Genomic DNA, 19,481 nt, shown 5'->3' with positions numbered 1-19,481 from the left:
TGTTAGAAAATAAAGTCTGTTTAAACCAATCCTGTTGAGCATGCTTTCAGATACTGTTTGTCAAGCCTTCATAACCCATTCAGCATGCTCACCAACCCTGTTCAGCATGCTTCAAAACCAGGTCTGGCATACCTTTTTAACTTTGTTTTCCATGCCTTCTTTCATAAACTATGAGTAGATGCGTAAAAAAGTCAGCAATACAAATCACTTGCTTTAATAATTAATGGATTAAAACCATAAGCGCTCAAATTCTTCAAGGACAGAGAACATCAAGTTAAACATTACTCAATGTACTTCATGAACGTCATAAAAGACACTATCTTCATCCCATTCAGAACTCAAACACTTCAGACATCTCGATAGTGTAGACAAATATGTACAAGGCCAAATTGCACAGGACCAAACCATTCCCTATTTATTGGCATGAAGGAGCAAGCAGTGTTTGTGTACAGTAAATATTTACAGTGGGCCAGCATTGTGGCCCGTCTACATGAGATGCAAACTATGAATGAGTTGTCAACACTTGTGTGTAAACAAGCCGCACATTTCAGTAAAACGCCTTGCATCTTTCGATCATCACTTGCGCAGAAATGTGAGAAACAAAAGGCTTGCTAATTTTTTCTCTCCTCTGTTTTTATCTCAGCTTTTTAAAATGTTTTGTTATAGAAAATCTGGACAAAATATAGAAGGGAAATACCTTATAATCGAAACATTTAACACATAACTATTATTGTTTTTGATATGTTGACAGCAACAATCTAGTTTTCACCCAAAAACGTTTTCATAAATAGAACGAAATGATCCATGCAATAAATAGACATCTGTTTATGGAAAGAAATTCTCCTTGACAAACAAATAGTAACCAAACTTGATAAAAACATTCAAATAACCTAGTACGTGACACAAGACTCTATCTAGTGATGGAAACCCGTATCACTATCACACAGTAATGTCCCAAAAATGCACCAGTCCGTTTCTATCATAACATTATCATTTAATCTGATCGTATACCCATTCTTCCGTTAAATACTTCTCTCAATTAATATTCCGTTTGATATACGACCATATCGGCAACTTGGCTTGCTTTTCCTGAGATTGAATGAAGGAAAACATCCAACGCTAAAGGACCCGTCACAATGTTTGGTTTAGCATGGATGACTGGCTAAGATATGCAAATGTAAAATTAATTCAGTAATTATCGCTTATAGGTCGTCTGTTTAACATGAACAAGTTGAATATTTATTATTCTGAGTTTTTTGACACCCATTCTGAATTTTTACATCAGTATTTTTATTAGGAACGCTTTAATATACTGATAATGATAATTAATCAACAATTCTTTTTTCTTTGCTTTTGATACATCCAAAATGTCAAATTTGCATTTACTTAGACTGCATTTAATTAACAATGTCCTTTATAAAAAAGTAGACTATATTTTGTCTATATCAAGTAATAAAAAAATTGCAAAATTACCATAAAACATAACTCTCTCTAACTCTAAACATTCGGCGCTCCATTTTTCATGTTAAGCAAACAAAAATGAAACAGTTTGCAAATCACAAGATAAAAAATGAATTGCAAATAAAGCGATTGATCAGGCTAATATTTAAACAACCATTCATTACAATGCTTTATCTTCAACACAGTCAAAAACAGATAATTATATAGCTTTCAGAAATGCAAATAAATTTCATATAAACTCCCAATATTGATCTTTCGCCTTCCAGGCCAGTGTTCAAACATTCGTGTCTTGTATAATTCCTGATTATTTGTATGAATCTTTACTGTGCAAACATGTTCGTTTTTATCAGCGAACAATTCAGTTATTTTATGTACATAACACAAGTCGGGAAAGAGCCATCAGCTTGATAAACTAATCAATTTCCTTGAGACTTCATTTTCATCAAAATAGGAGTAAGCCATGGCCTTTCGTCACCAAACCTCATTAAATATTTCATGTCAAGCATAAAAATAAGTGTGTTTCCGAGCATTGACGTTAAGCCATGTTTGTAGAGATAGATGTTTACGCAATACCTAACTGTCCCTAATCCAATCTATTTTGGAAATTTGTCTGCTAGCTTTGTGCCTTCCACCAGTAGATGATAGTTAGTCAGGTTAAACACATTCCGTTTTAGCTTCAATGGAATGAAAGCCGGCCTTGCTCAAATTCTGGATTTTATTTGGCAGGGCTAGGTGCAATTTTTTATGTCAAGCACTCAAGTAAGAAGTCTGGCTTGTTCATCAACAAGCCTAAATTCAATGACTTTAGTAGGGCTCGAACCAACAACTTGGTTCTCAGTGGTTATCAAATTCATAATCTCGTTTCCAAGGGTGAAAATAATGCCTTACATTAATGTGGCAGTCTAGAGTTACCGAAATATTGTCTTCATCTGTAGAATAAAGAAATCTCCTCTCCAAAGAGATGCAAATCATGTCCAATTTCTTGGCTATGTCTTGCATATTCTGAATAATGGATGTGTCTTTAGAAAATATCAATCATAAGATTTACAGAGAACAACATAGCGATAAAATAGTAACAATTCCAACAAGCTAACAATGTTTTATACAAAACAACAGTTGTTGGAAGTTTTTTCACTGCCTCACAGTCCATATAACACCATCATCTATAATATGGCCCTCAAAACAATGTAAAACACAACAGAATGGCATCTTAATACGCAATATAAGCCATATACAGTCTTTTAGCATCCAATTCTCACCAGACCTTGCTAATGACAAAGAACTTCAGCGCAATTAAATATGGACAGAATGTAATCTTTTATGTGTTTGTTAAAGGCAAACACAGACTAATGTCAAGTTTACTGAGTATTATTTGCTTTCCCCTTGTTTAAACATCCCTTATTTATTCTACTCATAACAGATATTGCATATTGTATTTCCTCCTTCACTGAAATCATTCCAAATTCATCTTTGTTTTGTGAAAGCCTATTCGATTTTTCTGCCACTGTTCATACAGCCTCTTGTGTATCTGCATTTGTGAATATTTGGGTACGGTTTTCTGTCTATTTGCACATTTTTGGTACAGCTTTCTGCGTGTTTGCATACATTTGTTTGATCTCTTTATAGGTCCAATCATATTGTTTTTAAATAAGAGTACTTGGACCTTAAATGTTTAATTTCCATATTTAACTAGAGTCATATCTAAGCAATCTGTTTGAATGCACCAAGAAATATTTCTGAGAAGAACAGTAATAAACTGAAAATTCTTGTTCAGTCACTTTTTCACAGACAACATGTTACAAAAATATAGTGCAACTTAATATAAAAAAATAATGACCCCTCTAAACTTTCTGTCTTTCAATCCTCCATCCTACCCACACTCACGCAACCTTTCAGAAACATCAGACATTCTCCCAAGCCAGGTATTTCTCCACCAACTATATAGGAGGAATGTCATCACAAAAGGAGACACAGGCGACCGTGTACAAATAAGGCAAAGAACTCCGGACAGTCAATATTTACACAAGCCTGATTAAACATGTTGATACTCATTATCAACAACTCCAACTATGTGTATTTACATTTGGCACCACCTATACAATTGAGCAGGAAAATAGGAAAGAGGATAAATTAAATATCTTACTGTGTATTAAACCCAACCAAAGATAATGGTCACCAAAAAGAAAATATACTGCAATGAAAGATAAAAGATAAAGAAAACAGAAATACATCAAGTTTCTTTTTTTCCACACCAAACCCTATACATGGGTAGAGATATATCCATCATTACAAATGATCAACCCGCAACACAATTACCCGAGCTGAAAAGAATGATGAGGGAAGACAAAGACAATGTTTAATCCAGCCGTTAACCACATCAGTAGGAATAATTGATGACCAACTTTCCTCATAACAAAACTCAGCCCTTCTCCCATGTGAATGTGGATAGCTTTTGCACAAAAAACAAACTTGTAAGGTGACCACAGAAATGGGGAATTGCCATTTTCAACAAAGAAGAAAAATCAATACTAGCAGACAGATCTGTTTTAAACATGCATAAAAACAAATATAAAAGATCCTACTTGCATAAAATAAAATATTTTAAAGCCCCTTAGTTGTACGACTGCATTTTATCGAAGAAATATAACATTGTATCAAATTGTAATATTGTTCCAATAAAGTGTTGCAGATGTACAGAATATTCATCTGACAAGATCACGTTAAGCTTAAAGATTTTCTTCTTTGAGAAAGGTAGTGAAATGTAATGTATTCCATGTCATGTTCGAGCAAGCGTTCTTCAAACCATATAAAAGCTACATATAGATTACATTAAGAAGAAAATATGTAAATCAATTAATTGAATGCATTGATTTGTCAACAATAACATTACTGTGCGTTGAATCATTCATCGATTCTGTTATCTACTCTCACCATTCAGAGGCCATTAACAGAGAAAAACATTTTATGCAAATGACAGGCCTGAGACAAACTGTTATTTTATTAGTAATTTTAAACTCCATTCACTATACAAGCGACATGGTTGACTCGCTGACTGATATACTGTTACATTCGCTGCAAAATGTCATCTCATTATCCCAAACTCTCATTCAGTCCAAAAAATTGATCGCTTTTCAAACTCGAGAGCAAACATTGGCAAAATAGCAAGCATAGCTTTTATCCTTAAATTTGATCTTGCACTGATGTTTAAAACATCAAACCACAATCGAGGCACCTGGCAAAAATTCGCACATTCGTGAACCCATCGAGGTGTAAACAGACTTTTCCCCAATGTCTAAACATGTCATTTAAAAGTTTTATTTTTGCTTCGATTCTGATCGATTGTCAGAGCGCAAAGCAACCCTGTATTGCCACTGAAGGGGCGACACTAAAGCCTCCTTATGACGATGATTTACATTATTAGCACAGCAAAAAATGGGGGCTTCAGAAGAACCTTATTTGCATTACAATACGGCAAGTAATAGTCCATTGAACAGATACTTTACACTCAAATCAGGTTGCCTAGCAAACATGCTTTGTAAAGCCAGGAGAGTCTTGAGTTTATTATCTCCCCTTAATGGACGTTTTTAAATCGCAAAGCTGATTACAGGGTTTTCAACTCTGTGAAGATGACCTCAAATTCACACTGACCTGGCCACTGTGTCATGTATTTAATGTCAAAATACATTAAAATTTCAAAATCAAACAGGCCATTTGGAAGAGTTTTAAGTGCTCTGATAACTGCCAAAGTCTTATGGAATAACAAATGAAGCAAATCAACAACATACATAAATATTATTACAGTAGATGAATGGAGATCTCTTAATGTTCCTCGAAGGATAAACACACCTACCCACCATGACCATTGGCATACCTTACGATCCTTCAAACTAAGCCATAATATAAGCCCCATAATTAAATCTTTTACTGGATATAATCCTTAAAACAGATGAAGTTCAGGCCACAAAGGGATGGATCCTTTCCCCAAAGCAAGGATTAAAACCTCGCATTAGAACGCGGCTTAAAACACTGCATGTCTCCAGTGCGTTAATCACTCATTTTTCTGAATTAAGCTAAGCCTCTTACGTTAATACAATAAATATTGCTACGCTTAGATATTAGAAGTTATGATATATGATATGATGTATATGATACAGTAAGTTAACCGTGACCATTCTAATTTTAAAGGTATGTCAGCTGGAGGTTATGCCTGATTTAACTCTAAGCTGGACCACTGTATATCAAAATCGCGAGACTTAAACAGCTTTAAAACATAATTCAATATGACTGTCGTATGTGAAACTGTAGCAATATGTATCTAACTTTTTTTTTTGCTGCTGTCGCTAATGAAACTTTTTTCAAACCTCTTAAAATTCTTTATCTACTGGTACTTCTTAAAGCAATTAAGAATTTTAATACCACCTTAAATGAACTTGATACACAATAGACTCTTTTCCTCCCATCAATAAATTATGTGCCATCATCTTGAAAACAGCTAAGTCAACAAATGCCAATCAAAACACTTGAAACAAAATATCAATCTTCATAAGAACCAATCGAAAGCTGGCTTACTTCAAGGGGCCATCTGTCTAGGCTTCGACCAACAGTAGGAGGTGTAACATTTCAACAAGAGTGTAACAAAGGACTAATCCTATTAGAACTTGATCCTTTTATCAATTAGCAATATTTATTGATTGCCTCTGCCAATACCCAAGCCAGAGAGATAGACAGTGATAATGGTGGAGGACAGATAATCGCTGGCAAGGACACAAGTCATCAAGTGATCTCTCTGTTCATGCCTTCACATTTTTCCTATACCCGACACTTGTAACAGCAAATAGTTTTCACGAAGAGTCACAAAAACATGTACAATTTTTCCACATGTAACAATGTTTCTCATATTGGCTTGCTAAAAGTCACATATATTCATACAATCTTTTCTCACACAATGATGTTCCTTGATTAGCTGGAGAGTACAAAATTATCAGGACTGGCAGCTGCTACTATATGGCCATCATATAGCAATATTACTTCACTAACTGCAACATATTACTGGTTATAGCTATTTTTCTTCACTAGATCAATGCTTTTCTCAGTGAGGGTATATTATCAATATATAAGGACAGCGGCTTTCTAAAATTGCCTTTCAAATTATTGCATGCACCAATTGGAAACACATTTCAGCTTATACCTTGTTTTCGACACTAGATCCAGATTTCACAGTTAGACTACCATTGCAAAAGGGCATCCACTCCCTACAATTGTCTTAAAAATCACCATTAAACAGTAGGTATGCTAAGTCTTTTTTAGTAGTGACGTCACATCAAATCTCTTCCAATAAAATGGCCAGATCATCTTCTTTCCCATAAAAAGCTTCCAAGATTACAATCCAAATCCAATCTTTATTGGTTCTATAATTGCCTGCAAGCAGCTTGTCACATGGAGCTTGTATGACAGAAATCTCCGATGTAGTCGGCATTCCAGGCACATCGCGCGTCCTGATGAGCAACAAGACATAAACAAGATTCCGAGCACTTTCGATGCTTTTTCTTGAGAGAGTCACGAACTTCACTGCCTTCCTTTGTTCATAGAAGTAGTCTCTGGTGATTTGAAATTATCACAGAGTTTGGTTTTAACACAATTCTCGCTTCAACTAACTAAGTTTTCACTTCAATTACAATAGTGTCTGTTCGTTTTTCCCCAACTTCTGTCTAGATAACACCACTTAATTGAACAACTTGTGTATTCAATATTTAAATTACAGTTCTGATCCCCATTAAAAATAGGGCACTATCTACAATGATTTTAGTTAAAATTAAATAGAAACATCTTCAATAGGAATCTTCTTGAACAAAATTTCTATATATGCAAAATAGTTTGGGTTGCATAAAAGTAGGACCTTTATAATAGCATCTATACAAACTGAATGCACAACTGGGAATTATATTACATTAATTCCACGGCTGAGAGAGAGAGAGACCTACATACATGTAACTTACCATCGTTACCAGAAAAAAGAGAGGAAAGTGACTGTCGTCAGTCTGTACTTACATGTTTGTCGTCACCTGTAAATAGAAAAGAAAATTCAAAATGAGCGACCACGCAAATAAATAATAATCACTTTTTAATCACTATTAACGATTTTCAATGTAGCAACAGCATAAAATACTCTGAAAAGTATTATATATATAAAATCTTAGATAGTAAAATAAGGGGAGTAAACTGAATAATTATAATTATGAAAGGTACTGTACAAAGAAAATCACCACATCAAGAAGGACAACATCACAAGACACCTCACTATTATGCCAAACTTGATTATTATAATGTTAACGAAATACGTATTTTGGGTTCGATGATGAAAGTAATATTACAGAAACAATGGTGTGCGTGGCAGGCAAAAATCAAAATGCATGCCCTGTAAAACAAATAACGATCCCTCAATAATCAGATGCATAATAAACTATGGAGCCAGCGGCCTCTAAGTGAAGGAATGGATTCCCCGACCAATAAAATATAATCATACTGTCAAACAAGGGAAGTGTATTCACCATAGAATGATAGAGATTTTTCAGGCAGTAAAATCAATGTTATCAGAATATCATGATGCTAGCAAAATAATGGATGTTTTCTACATGTGTCCCACTACTGTAATTAAAGATTGGCATTGCAGATACATAGTCAATCATTTAAATGTCATATAATGGGGGGATCAAATGTACACTGATAGACATCAGAAATACAACAATAAATGTTCACACTGTTAATCAGATATTTGCTTAATAAAAAGCATTTGGGATCATTGATGAAGTAACTGCTAATGAATATGGTCAGTCTGATGCTGTTGCTGGATAATGGTGGTGGTGGTGGTGGTGGTGGTGGTGGTGGTGGTGGTGATGGTGGTGGTGGTGGTGGTGGTGGTGGTGATGATGGTGGTGATGATGGTGAACAAAGTACATCTATGAGTAACAATAGCATCCATTGTGTGCGAAACTATGCAGTAACATTATGATCCCCAAGGTGTAAGCATCTACACACTGAAATGTTAGCATCTGAAGTGAGAGCAACTAGGCAGTAACATTATGAACCCCCAAGGTGTTAGCATCTACACTTAAATGTTAGCATCAAAAGTGTTAGCAACTGCACTGCAACGTGATGAGCCACAAGGTGTAAGCATCTACACTTCAGCATTAGCATCCCAAGTGTGAGCAACAAGACCACAATATTATGAGCCCAAAGGTGTTAGCATCTACACTTCAATGTTAGGGTGTGTTAGGTTGTGTGTTAGGGAGAGCGGAGAATACTTAACTTCGTGCCAGGGGTACATGGGTCGACGAAGGCCAGCAGTGGGGGAACCTACAGGAGCAAACAGACGATACAGTGAGAATCACCAACACCTGGCTACACCTTCCCCTTGTAATAGCAAGACTGCGAGAAATACAAACACCTCCCTATACCTTCCCCTTGTAAACCTAATACTACGAGAAATACAAACACCTCACTCTACATTCCCTTGTAATTGCAAGATTGTGGGAAATACTAACACCCGGCTATACCTTCCCCTTGTAAATGTGATACTGGGAGAAACACCAAGACCCATCTATTCCTTCCCCTTGTAAATGTTTTACTGTGAGACACGCCAAGACCCATCTATTCCTTCCCCTTGAAAATGTTCAACTGTGAGAAATGCCAAGACCCATCTATTCCTTCCCATTGAAAATGTTATACTGTGAGAAATGCCAAGACCCATCTATTCTTTCATCTTGTAGATGTTATACTGCGAGACACGCCAAGACCCATCTATTCCTTCCCATTGAAAATGTTATACTGTGAGAAATGCCAAGACCCATCTATTCTTTCATCTTGTAGATGTTATACTGTGAGACACACCAAGACCCATCTATTCCTTCCCCTTGAAAATGTTATACTGTGAGAATCACCAAAACTCATCAATTTTTTCCCCTTGAAAATTTTAACCCTGAGAAAAATGCTAAGACCCATCTATTCCTTCCCCTTTTAAATGTAATACTGTTGAGAAATTCCCAGACCTGAAATGCATCAGAACTTGCAATTTCAAAAAAATAAGTTTTCAGTAGGCCTGTAGCTCTTTATGGCCCTTAAATAATTTACTTGAAGCCATATGATGTACAAGACTGGTAAAGCCATTGCTTCTTCCATGTGTATGCTCAGTTTATTGAGGTGCAACAAAACAAAATGAACTGAAGAAAATAAAAAGTATATTCTGGCTTTGTAAAATAAAAACGGTGCAAGACAAAAAACAGTTTAAACCAATGAAAAATTAGTTTGATACACACCCTTCAAACTTGGTTCTATATATAACATTCAACATTTATCTTTAAGTTTAAAAATTACAGTTCATTTTTCAAGTTAAATATTCCAACGTGTTTGATCAGAGGAATGTAATAATATATGTTCTATCTAAAACTTGCGGTTAACCAATTTTCTGTTCACTGATTCTGGTTTTAGACATGCTCAATATCATTAATCGGTTGAATGGCTTAGAAAATTCATCTGCGCTTCAGAAAAACAAATATGAAAGGGTTAACCACAAAAATATCTAACCACATTAATACTGTAAGTATGGTAAAATAAAAGATAATTTCTGACAATCAAATTTATAGGTTTTCTAGCATGCACGGCATAATATCATAAGTTTAATTCAAGAAAGTGTTTTTTTTATTTCATGTTATATTAGATCTAGTCAGACAGGCCACGGAATGACATTTAAACCTTTTTCCCTTTGCTAAGACAGTCTGCATCCTCGGAAATTCTATATTTCACAATACGTACATGCAATAATATTATAAAAGAGTTTAGCAAAAAAGTTAACAGAGCATTCAGTTTAAATGTCTTGTGTCAATATTAATGATGCAAAGGTACACCTTGAAAAGATATTACGTGTGTGACGAAGAATGAAGATGCACATAATTATATCAACTGTACGCTCTTGTTTACTAATAAAATAAAATCAATGGTTAATAATTTATTGAAGTAAAATCACACAGTATATCAGAAAGGCTATACAAATCATGTTATTAATGCACCTTTCAACGTTTTGGGGCTGACCTCCGAAAAACCAACACCACCAAAGAAATTACCTTGTCCATAACAGATGGTTAGGATTTTGACAAAATGTCCTGCTTGTTGACAATGATGAGTTAGCTTTAGAAACAAAATGTTTTATTCCCTAGTGTGACAGCTCACTGCTTCCCAAGTGGGACAAAATTTGAAAGGTGCACAATTCTACAGCATCCGTCAATTAAACGAAAACAAACAAAATGCACACAATCATACAAACCTTTGTCTTCCTTCAGTGAACTGACGTGCTGTGCAGCATACCCGGGCCCTAGAGCAAGGAGTCCCATTCCAGCGCTGGAGACAGGGAGACCTGGTGGCTGTAACCCGGCAGGGTGGGGTCCCATTGGGATGGGTGGGGCATGGGCATGGGGAAGATGCTGGGCCTGCATCTGTTGCTGGGAAGAGGAAGATTTAAGTAAGGTTTTTTTAACAGCTTTTTCATATACTTTTTTTGGATAAGTTTAATTAATCATAGGGTTAAGGTCAAAAGCTACCGAAAAATCAATATTTTAATGTTGCCTGGTATGCCTTCAGGCAGTTACGGTACAATTTATAAATAATATCCTAAAAGGAGCACCAATAACAGGTGAAATGCTCTCTTTCAATGGATCAATGTATATCAAAGCAAAGTTATTGACCTTCTTATGCATGTGTGTATTCTTAAATGTATTTAGAGCTATGGCAAAGATTGAATATTGGCATGACCGTGTGTCAGATGGCAAGCCCATACCAAGGCTACGACAGTTCTTCAGAAAACAATGGAATGCAAGCTGCAGCAACCAAATAAATCTTAGTCGCATGCAGTAACTGGTTTAGCTTTGTCAATCAAATTAAAACGAAAGGCTTTCTTTATCATTTCCTGGATTGTGGGTTCAAACTATGCTATTGAAATGAAAAAAATAGATGATAGAACAAAGCATACACCAGAAAGTTGGAAAACATCCCCTAAGACAGCATTTAGGAAACAAGTGGTAAATCAGTCGAAAATTCATAGCCTGGTTTTACCCCAGACAGTTGAGAAGGAACATAAAGTAAGAAGCCGTTGGTTTATTGTACATAATAGAACTACAATATTCTCTATGCAGGATATTTCTTACTATGAAAATACTCCTTTGGAGAGCTATCTTGTACTCTCAAAACGCTCAAGGGCAAATTTATTCACATTTAAAAATTTCTTCTTCAAGTCATAAGAAACTATGGTCAAATGGCATTGCTTTACAGGAAACAGGAAGAACCAGATTGTTACATTTTACGCAGAACACACCAGTCTGGTAGTAATTGGGGAAGATTTTACAGCAAAGGAGAAAGCATTCTCTGGCCAGACTATGACACCAAGGCTTTCATAGTGCTTCAAAATTGATGAATGGAAAATAGTACTTCAAGCCATTTAAATCAATAGTTGACTATGAAATCAAATTCAAAAGATCATAAGTGTTTCAATGAAGTTGTGTAAAAAATAACAAGCTGCATTCCAATATTTATAAGTTTACTCAAAAATGAATGAAATGACAGCAAATTATGCTGTATTATAATTATTTTCAAGTACGTTTTCAATGATAGCTTAATACTAAATGGATCATAGTTAAAATACAGCCACATAAAATTGAAGGATTCCAAGAATTTGCAATCGTTTTTCAGCTGCATGTACCACAATCGTAAATGACTAATTGACCATACTGGATCATTGATTTATTCCTGCTTGACTGCTATTTTCAAACAAGCTAAAAAGAGAACGAGGGCCATACCCCTATTATGGCATTGAGTTCTGTCATGGTCACCTGTTTCGCTCGTTCCACCGCCGCAGCTACCTGCTGTTGGTGCTGAAATTATAACACAAGAATATATCAGACTGCAGTGGCAAAAATAGAAGGCTCTTATGCATTCAAGTTTATACTAATTTATTTTAAATTCATTTGAAAGACAGCTGTAACCTGCCATGAATCACTCTCAGGTCTCTTTACTGGGTAGAAACCAATACTAGAGTCCAAAATACTTTCTACTGGTGGGGTTCGAACCCAAGATCTCTTGTGTGAGAGGCGAACACCTATACATTTTGTACCACAAATCTTATCTACTAAACTCATGGCTATTTTTTTCTACTTCTAACAATATTAAAAGCCAATCAGACTATCTTGTAAATTTAGGCAGCGCATTCACTAATAATGGTCAACCTAAATAGCATACTGTTCATAACTTTTGCCATTTTCTCATGTTATTCATTGAAAAATGTTAAACTGTTTTCCTAAATAGCTCTTTTCATACCGTATTCAAAACATATTTTTTTCGATAATAGAATTCATTCATTAAACATTTAATCTGAGATCAAGATGCCATGTTCATACTAAGGCATATATCAAAGCTCAAAATGCTGAATCTTAAAAACGGCTAAAAAATTAGAGACATTAAGATTTAATGTGTCATTTTCTCAATCTTCCTCGATTATAAATATCAATTTTATAAATTTTTCTAAAGAGCTTTTATGAAAGAACATTAGTTGATTAGAAAATTATTGCAAACAAATTTTCAAAGCTAGACTCTATACAAACTTATAATCACAGCAAGACTATTATATAAACTAATTATCGCAGCTAGACTCTATACAAACTAATAATCACAGCTAGACTCTATACATACTTCTTGTGAGAGGAACGGAATCACTTGAGCACATATTGCATTCAACCGCTTGGCAATCTCTGTCTGCAAAAATAAAGGTATTACATCACTAATTGGAACTGATATTGCCATATGATAAATATAACAAACATAATAAATTTACACTGATCCAAGATTGAAGCTGCAATAAATTCTTCCATTGATTTACTTTGAAATGCATAAAACAGTTGATGAAAGAAGTTAAGGCATTCAACCATTTAAGATTCACAAATTAATTGTATGAAAGAATAAAGTCAGTTTCTTCATCCTCATTAACAATACTATACAAAACCACCTCTAAAATAACACACATTTTATCATTGTGACCACTGTCCAAGCTTTTTACCCAAAATAATTACTTCCCCTCATTTGGACACTCGCATCAAATTTCAATATCTCAAGACTCAAGACGTCTATTGTTGCAATAAACATTAGCAGGCGAAGTCAGGGACATGCGTCAACCCTTTGTTCTCCATGGCAGAGCACGCGCGGACCTTAGTCTTTGTCATAGTCGTCATCTTAAATTGACACAATTAATTCTTGCCATCTTGTGTCCTTATAGCCATGAGCTTTGGGTTAATCAGACAGACCGTCTGCACAATTTCTGGTTGAATTTCAGTGCAAAATCAATCGGGAATATTGGAAATTGCAATATCTGATGAACTAGTTATATGCTTGACATGGCAACAGTTTCTGCACTTTTTCGTAATGGAAAAGATTGCACCTGAGCCAAACAATTTTTTATAAACATTTTTAATGTTATGCATAACAAGAACATGATTACAATATTTCACTTATTTGCTATAAGTGTAATTAACTGGAAACACTGCCAAAGTTTATACGAAATTAATTAGACAAGATTACGTCCAAATAGGCTGAAAAAATCTTGCCTGTGTGGTAACCATCAAAACATTGATTGTCACTGAAATACCACAAAAAAATTCTATATAACATCTGTCCATTGAAGAACTTCCATTTTTGGAGAAAAGGGGATAAGATAATGTGAATGTTAAGAGAAATCTTAGCAGAAAATAGATAAGATGCAATTCGCTCTCTATTCCCTGATGATCTGATTGCCTACAAATGAAAATGTCAATGGGCCCATAGGGAAATTAGAAAACATGTTTTGAACCTAATGAATATTAATGAGATTTATGACAGTTCAGAGGTTATAAAATACTGATTTCTGATTGGTTAAAACTGTCAACTCTGACATATTATTTGATTATTTGACACCAAGGTGCAGAGGGTTATATTTTCCCCACTAAATTTTCATTTTCAGGCCAACATTGCTGAAACAGGAGTAGTTAAATTTGTTGAGACTTAATTGGGACTTAACCTTGTTTGTCTGCAATTCTATCTTTTTGCCAAAATTAATAACTGCCTCTAAAACCAATGAACTGTTCATGACATTTGCAAGAAAAATCTTCGGTACATTCTTTCATTGATAAGAATTCGTCTTTGCAAACAATGGCTTGAAATTTAATATTTCCAAAGGCATTAAATTTCTAAAATAATCTATGGCTGACCCTATTTTCCTGCTATGTTGATTAAACACCTTATTCAAACAGGGTTGGTATTCTTATTCCAGAGTAAATATTTACTGAACAAATAAAGATCAAATTGTTTTTCATTTGCCTGCTTCTAGGAGGCAATATTTTCTTTAGCCAATTGATCTTGAAATCTCTCATTGTGTTCCAAAGCTTATTTGCACAAGTATGCGCACTAAACATAGAAATAAAACACTTGAGCAGTTTATCACCACGGAGCTGTGATCTTGGACAAGTTCGATCAATAATGTCAGTATGATTCCCCCGAAACATGTCAAAATAGCAAGCCGCCAGCACTCGCCACCATTAAGTATTCCACCAGCAACTTGTAAAAGTCACGTGGCCATTTTGTAGGCTTGGGGCAGACAAATTATTGGAAACTGATCATAATAATTATAATGCAGATTTTACAGCCAGGAACATGTAACAATTATTATTGATGCTGTAGCAAAAAAGACTGTGACATTAAATACTTTAATAACTTATGATTTATATTAATAATTTCTCAAATGAACAACAAAAGTTATCCGCGTAACATCTTTTGTTTGCTATTTAATCTGCCATTAATGTTGCTTCATAAAATAATACTTTTCCCTTATTCAATTACAATCTATACAATCATAGGTCACATACACTCTATGATCAAAGGCAAGACATCTCACCATGTGCACATACTTGAAAATGCACAACCCTTGAGAATTCATCACCGACAAATTGATTTCATAAGCGTAATTAACCATAGTGGATGCCAAGTTGGAGATAGCGAAACATTTTCCATCATAATCCATTTATTTCCATTGCATGTTGAGGGGAAAACATGACAAAAATGCAGAACTGCCTTTGATAGCCTGAAGACTGAGGAAAGTAATCAGGTAATTGAAGCTCATCTTCCCAGGATGGCTTTTTACCTCCCTCCAGTAGAAAACTTCCAGTAATATTACTTCATCTTTTAAACCTTAAAGCTTAGATATGCAGAAAAGAACCATCAGAAGACAAAGTATTGAAATCTAATGTTGTGGATCTCGAACCTTCAGTCTTGTTAAACATGTCAAACCTTGAATATTTTTATCAAAGTAGAACCATCTTCATCTAAAAAAAATGGCTCTAAAAAAAGAGAGAAACACAGTTCAAATCTAAACTGTATAGACATGTTTCTTGAAGTATAAAAGCAGTTACTAAATATCTTGAACTAATATCAATTGCAACATGTCTAAAAAATAAATTTAGCAATAAATTATAGGCCTTTCAATGATTATAGTAACCTTGGAATTTAGTTTAGCATTTCATAACCATCTTCCTGTACTCTCTCACAAGCAGACGCAATAACAGTGTACCTATTCACTACAACGCATCTAGATACACTTGTCTGCATCTCAGTTGTACCAAACAATATCCAGTAGTCCTAGCCTGTTGTAAACTTGTAACCTATTCACACATTTCAGCTCTGGCCACTAAATGTCCCTTTTCATTACAACAAACAGGTTCAGCAAGAATGTGACTATTGAGAGAAAACATTGAGAGGCAGCCCTTCAACATGATGAGAGGCCCCTAGGGCCCTCCTGGTAGGGCCTTAGATGATTGGATTACCTTCCGATCACATTAAATAGGGATTTCCTGTGATTTGGGAGCCGATAGGGGGCGCCTGCCAGATATCAATAATTCAATGAAATTTCACACTCGCTTGACATTGGATTTGCAGGTTTTTGGAGGGAACTAGTTTGCAGTCAAAGGGGGTGTATGCATCTGTTGATTAATTGGACATTCAGCAAGTAATTGCTCCACTGTACACGCATTTTATTGATTTATCTGGAGCTAATTTATCACAGGTTCACCACTGTTTATACCTAATTATCAAGAAACCTACTTGATGCCATTAAACAGGCTGGTTACAGCTTATACAGGTTATAGAGAGTACACTTAATTGTATACGATTTTGTAGTAATATCAATTGCCATGTTTTTAAGGTTATTTGATAAACACAAGTTCAGTGAGTGAAATATTTGAATTACTGAAACATTTCGATATCTTAAAAAATAACAGTGCTATGCCACAGAGCAGCCTACATATTCCTTGTATCATGTGCTCAACGAAAACGCACAACTTCTAATACATTTGAAATACAAAATACAGAAGGCATGTCTAACGATCTATTCATCAAGAAGTTTTATTTTGTTGCTGATTAATTTTCTTGAAAAGAGGGCCGTTATCATTTCTACCAAGATACATTTCCAGAGCTGTGATCAAATGATAAAGATAACATTTCAGAAGCAGCTCTCATCTTTGATTCCAACAGTTCCAACAGAAGAAGTCACACAAGTGTTATTGGCTGCTAAAAATAGAATGCTTGCCTTTTCCAAGACTTTTTTCTCAGCTGTAACCATTCATTCAATGTAGAATCAAATTTACTGGCTCCAGAGCTACCAACAGTGTTTATGAGTACATGCCTTGTACAAGACAGAATTTGTTTGGATATTTATGGCAACTACAACCCATTGGTTCATTTCAATGGGAAGAATGTCTTGAAAAAGTTACTTATTTCAACCAGCAAATGGGGGTGTATTGGAGTCGGATCCACAGCCGTTGGTCAGTTGGTCGGTCTGGCGTTTGGATGGGCAGTCTATTGTAAATGCTGTGGAGCAACCTGCTCAGCAGTTTAAAAAAAGTGGTTTTAGTGTATTACTATTATTATGGACTCTGTGTGATAGATTTTTAAACTGTTCAAGATCTTTTTAATAATGTAATAGAAAACAAACAACCCTTTTAGTTTTTTTATAAACAATGGAAACAGTCAAATTAAAACAAATGCCCTTGTAAAAAAGACAATCAGGATAGATAAAGTTATCAGGAAACTGTTACGCAGCGATATTGAACAAAACACCTCAATCCATTAATGCGGATATTTCTCTTATAAACTTCTCAAAACATATTTGAACACTTGAAAAGCACTTGGCTATTAAGTACATCTAAATTGTTTTACCGCAGGCTTATTTATATCTAAAAGCCTACACACTTTTATATTCTAATAACATTTAGCATACATCCTTATAATTTCGCTAACAATGACAATGCAACGAACGTCTTAAAACAAAGGGCTTGACAATTTTCATAATTGTTTTTAAGCAGCAAAGTACATTGAATGGAGAATACAACAAGGATGAACAACAGTATGAAAATCCTTCCCTCTTACAGAAAACTTGTTTCCATAATTCATGGGTTTTTGGTTTATTGTATTTAAAAGAATATCCAAGTTTCAAATAAAAGTAGAGTCAAACTAGAGATGGGTTTTTTTAAAAGGCGCTTGTCTCCACCATTGTGTGGTCATAGTGAAAAATAATCAACAATGAACATGAAATTTGTACTTTTCGACTGGAGACAACAGTGACCTTGATGTTTGGCCTATTCAGCTGTATTCAGTAGTGAACAATCTACTGCATAGGATCAGTGATCCAAAATAAGTTTTACACTTGAAAGTCACTGTGACCTTGACCTAGTGACCTCAAAATCACAAGGAGTCATCTACTAAACATGACCAACTTGCATATCAAGTATGAAGAAGGGCCCCACTGTTCATTAGTTTTTGAGGGGAAACAGTTTTTTCACCTCAAGGTTACTGCGACCTTGACCTTTGACCTACTAATCTCAAAATCACTATGGGTCATCTAATAGTCATGATCAACCTGCATACCAAGTATGAAGTTCCCAGGTCCAAGCGTCTATAGTTATTGAGTGCAAATGAAATGTGGCGTACTGACTGATGGACTGACAGACAGAGCAAAAACAATACATCTCCCCATGAATGGGGGAAACATAAATAGTTCATAGTCCATTCAGCTGCTACTGGTGATAAAAATCTAGAAATAGAAATCATTTAAGTTTCAATTTAAAACCGTAAATGTTATCCTTACTTTTTAAACCTAATTGCCATGGTAACATAATTATGAAAGTCATTTTAACCACAGAAGAAAATATTACAACTTTGTGGTTTTCCTAGGCTTGTAATGTATATTCAGATGATTATCCCCACATCTGTTCCAGGCACCATTATAATTCCAGGCGTTCAAAGGTTTCCGAGATATCTCAGCAGGATTTCCAAGTTACTGCCAAAAATTAAGAAGGGTTTTAAAATGTTCTATCAATTTCAAAGTTATGTTAAAAATGTTGTTTTACGACTCTTATACAACTTGGGGATAATGTTTACAACAATACAAACAGAAGAGAAAACATGATAAATTCTAATTGATATCTAAGTGTTTCCTATAAAACAAATTATGTTGTAGCGTACCGATGTGGTAGGAACTACATACTTACAAAAATTGCTAGAGTTTAAATTGTTTACAAGGAGTTGAATTACTTGAAATCTGTGTATGTTTGTTATTGTTGTATCATTTTATATGTTAAAACATCAGTTACTTCATTTATCAATTAATGACGACATTAAATGCACAAAACACTGGAAAATTGTGGGCTTTGATTTCCGATATGCCGAATGACACTGAAATTAATTGCTGTATTTTTTCTTCCACAAAATGCATCACCCTTACATTTTACCTAATGTATACATGATAAACTTGACTTGTACTTGATTCAACAAAGAGTTAGTTATGCTAAGACATGCTTTTTGCATAATTGCGAAGGAAAACTGTGTTTGATTGATGCAAAATACCACAAGCAATCCAACAAAAATGTATTTTATGACTCACCCACCACAAATCTTTGCAGTTC

The 19,481-nt window shown here is 34.9% G+C and overlaps 1 protein-coding gene across 8 annotated transcripts in view; it reads right to left on the bottom strand.

The window, feature by feature from the left end:
• The window catches only part of LOC128227378 (transducin-like enhancer protein 4), a 52,046-nt gene that overhangs the window by 23,349 nt on the left and 9,216 nt on the right, over positions 1 to 19,481 (bottom strand). For 4 of the 8 annotated variants that reach the window (XM_052937840.1, XM_052937843.1, XM_052937841.1 and 1 more), the window contains exons 5-9: positions 13,192 to 13,254; positions 12,303 to 12,377; positions 10,778 to 10,952; positions 8,769 to 8,814; positions 7,510 to 7,525 (exon numbers count right to left, since the gene is read on the bottom strand). In XM_052937840.1, coding sequence (XP_052793800.1) covers positions 7,510 to 7,525; positions 8,769 to 8,814; positions 10,778 to 10,952; positions 12,303 to 12,377; positions 13,192 to 13,254 — 375 coding nt within the window. The remainder of the gene's footprint in view (positions 1 to 7,509; positions 7,526 to 8,768; positions 8,815 to 10,777; positions 10,953 to 12,302; positions 12,378 to 13,191; positions 13,255 to 19,481) is intronic. The other 4 variants (XM_052937846.1, XM_052937847.1, XM_052937842.1 and 1 more) reach the window with 3 other exon arrangements.

This window comes from Mya arenaria, chromosome 3 (genome assembly GCF_026914265.1).
Source record: "Mya arenaria isolate MELC-2E11 chromosome 3, ASM2691426v1".
Classification (NCBI taxonomy): Eukaryota; Metazoa; Mollusca; class Bivalvia; order Myida; family Myidae; genus Mya; species Mya arenaria.
The sequence above is the reverse complement of the archived record's forward strand: the minus strand, read 5'-3'. Positions and strand labels throughout refer to the sequence as shown.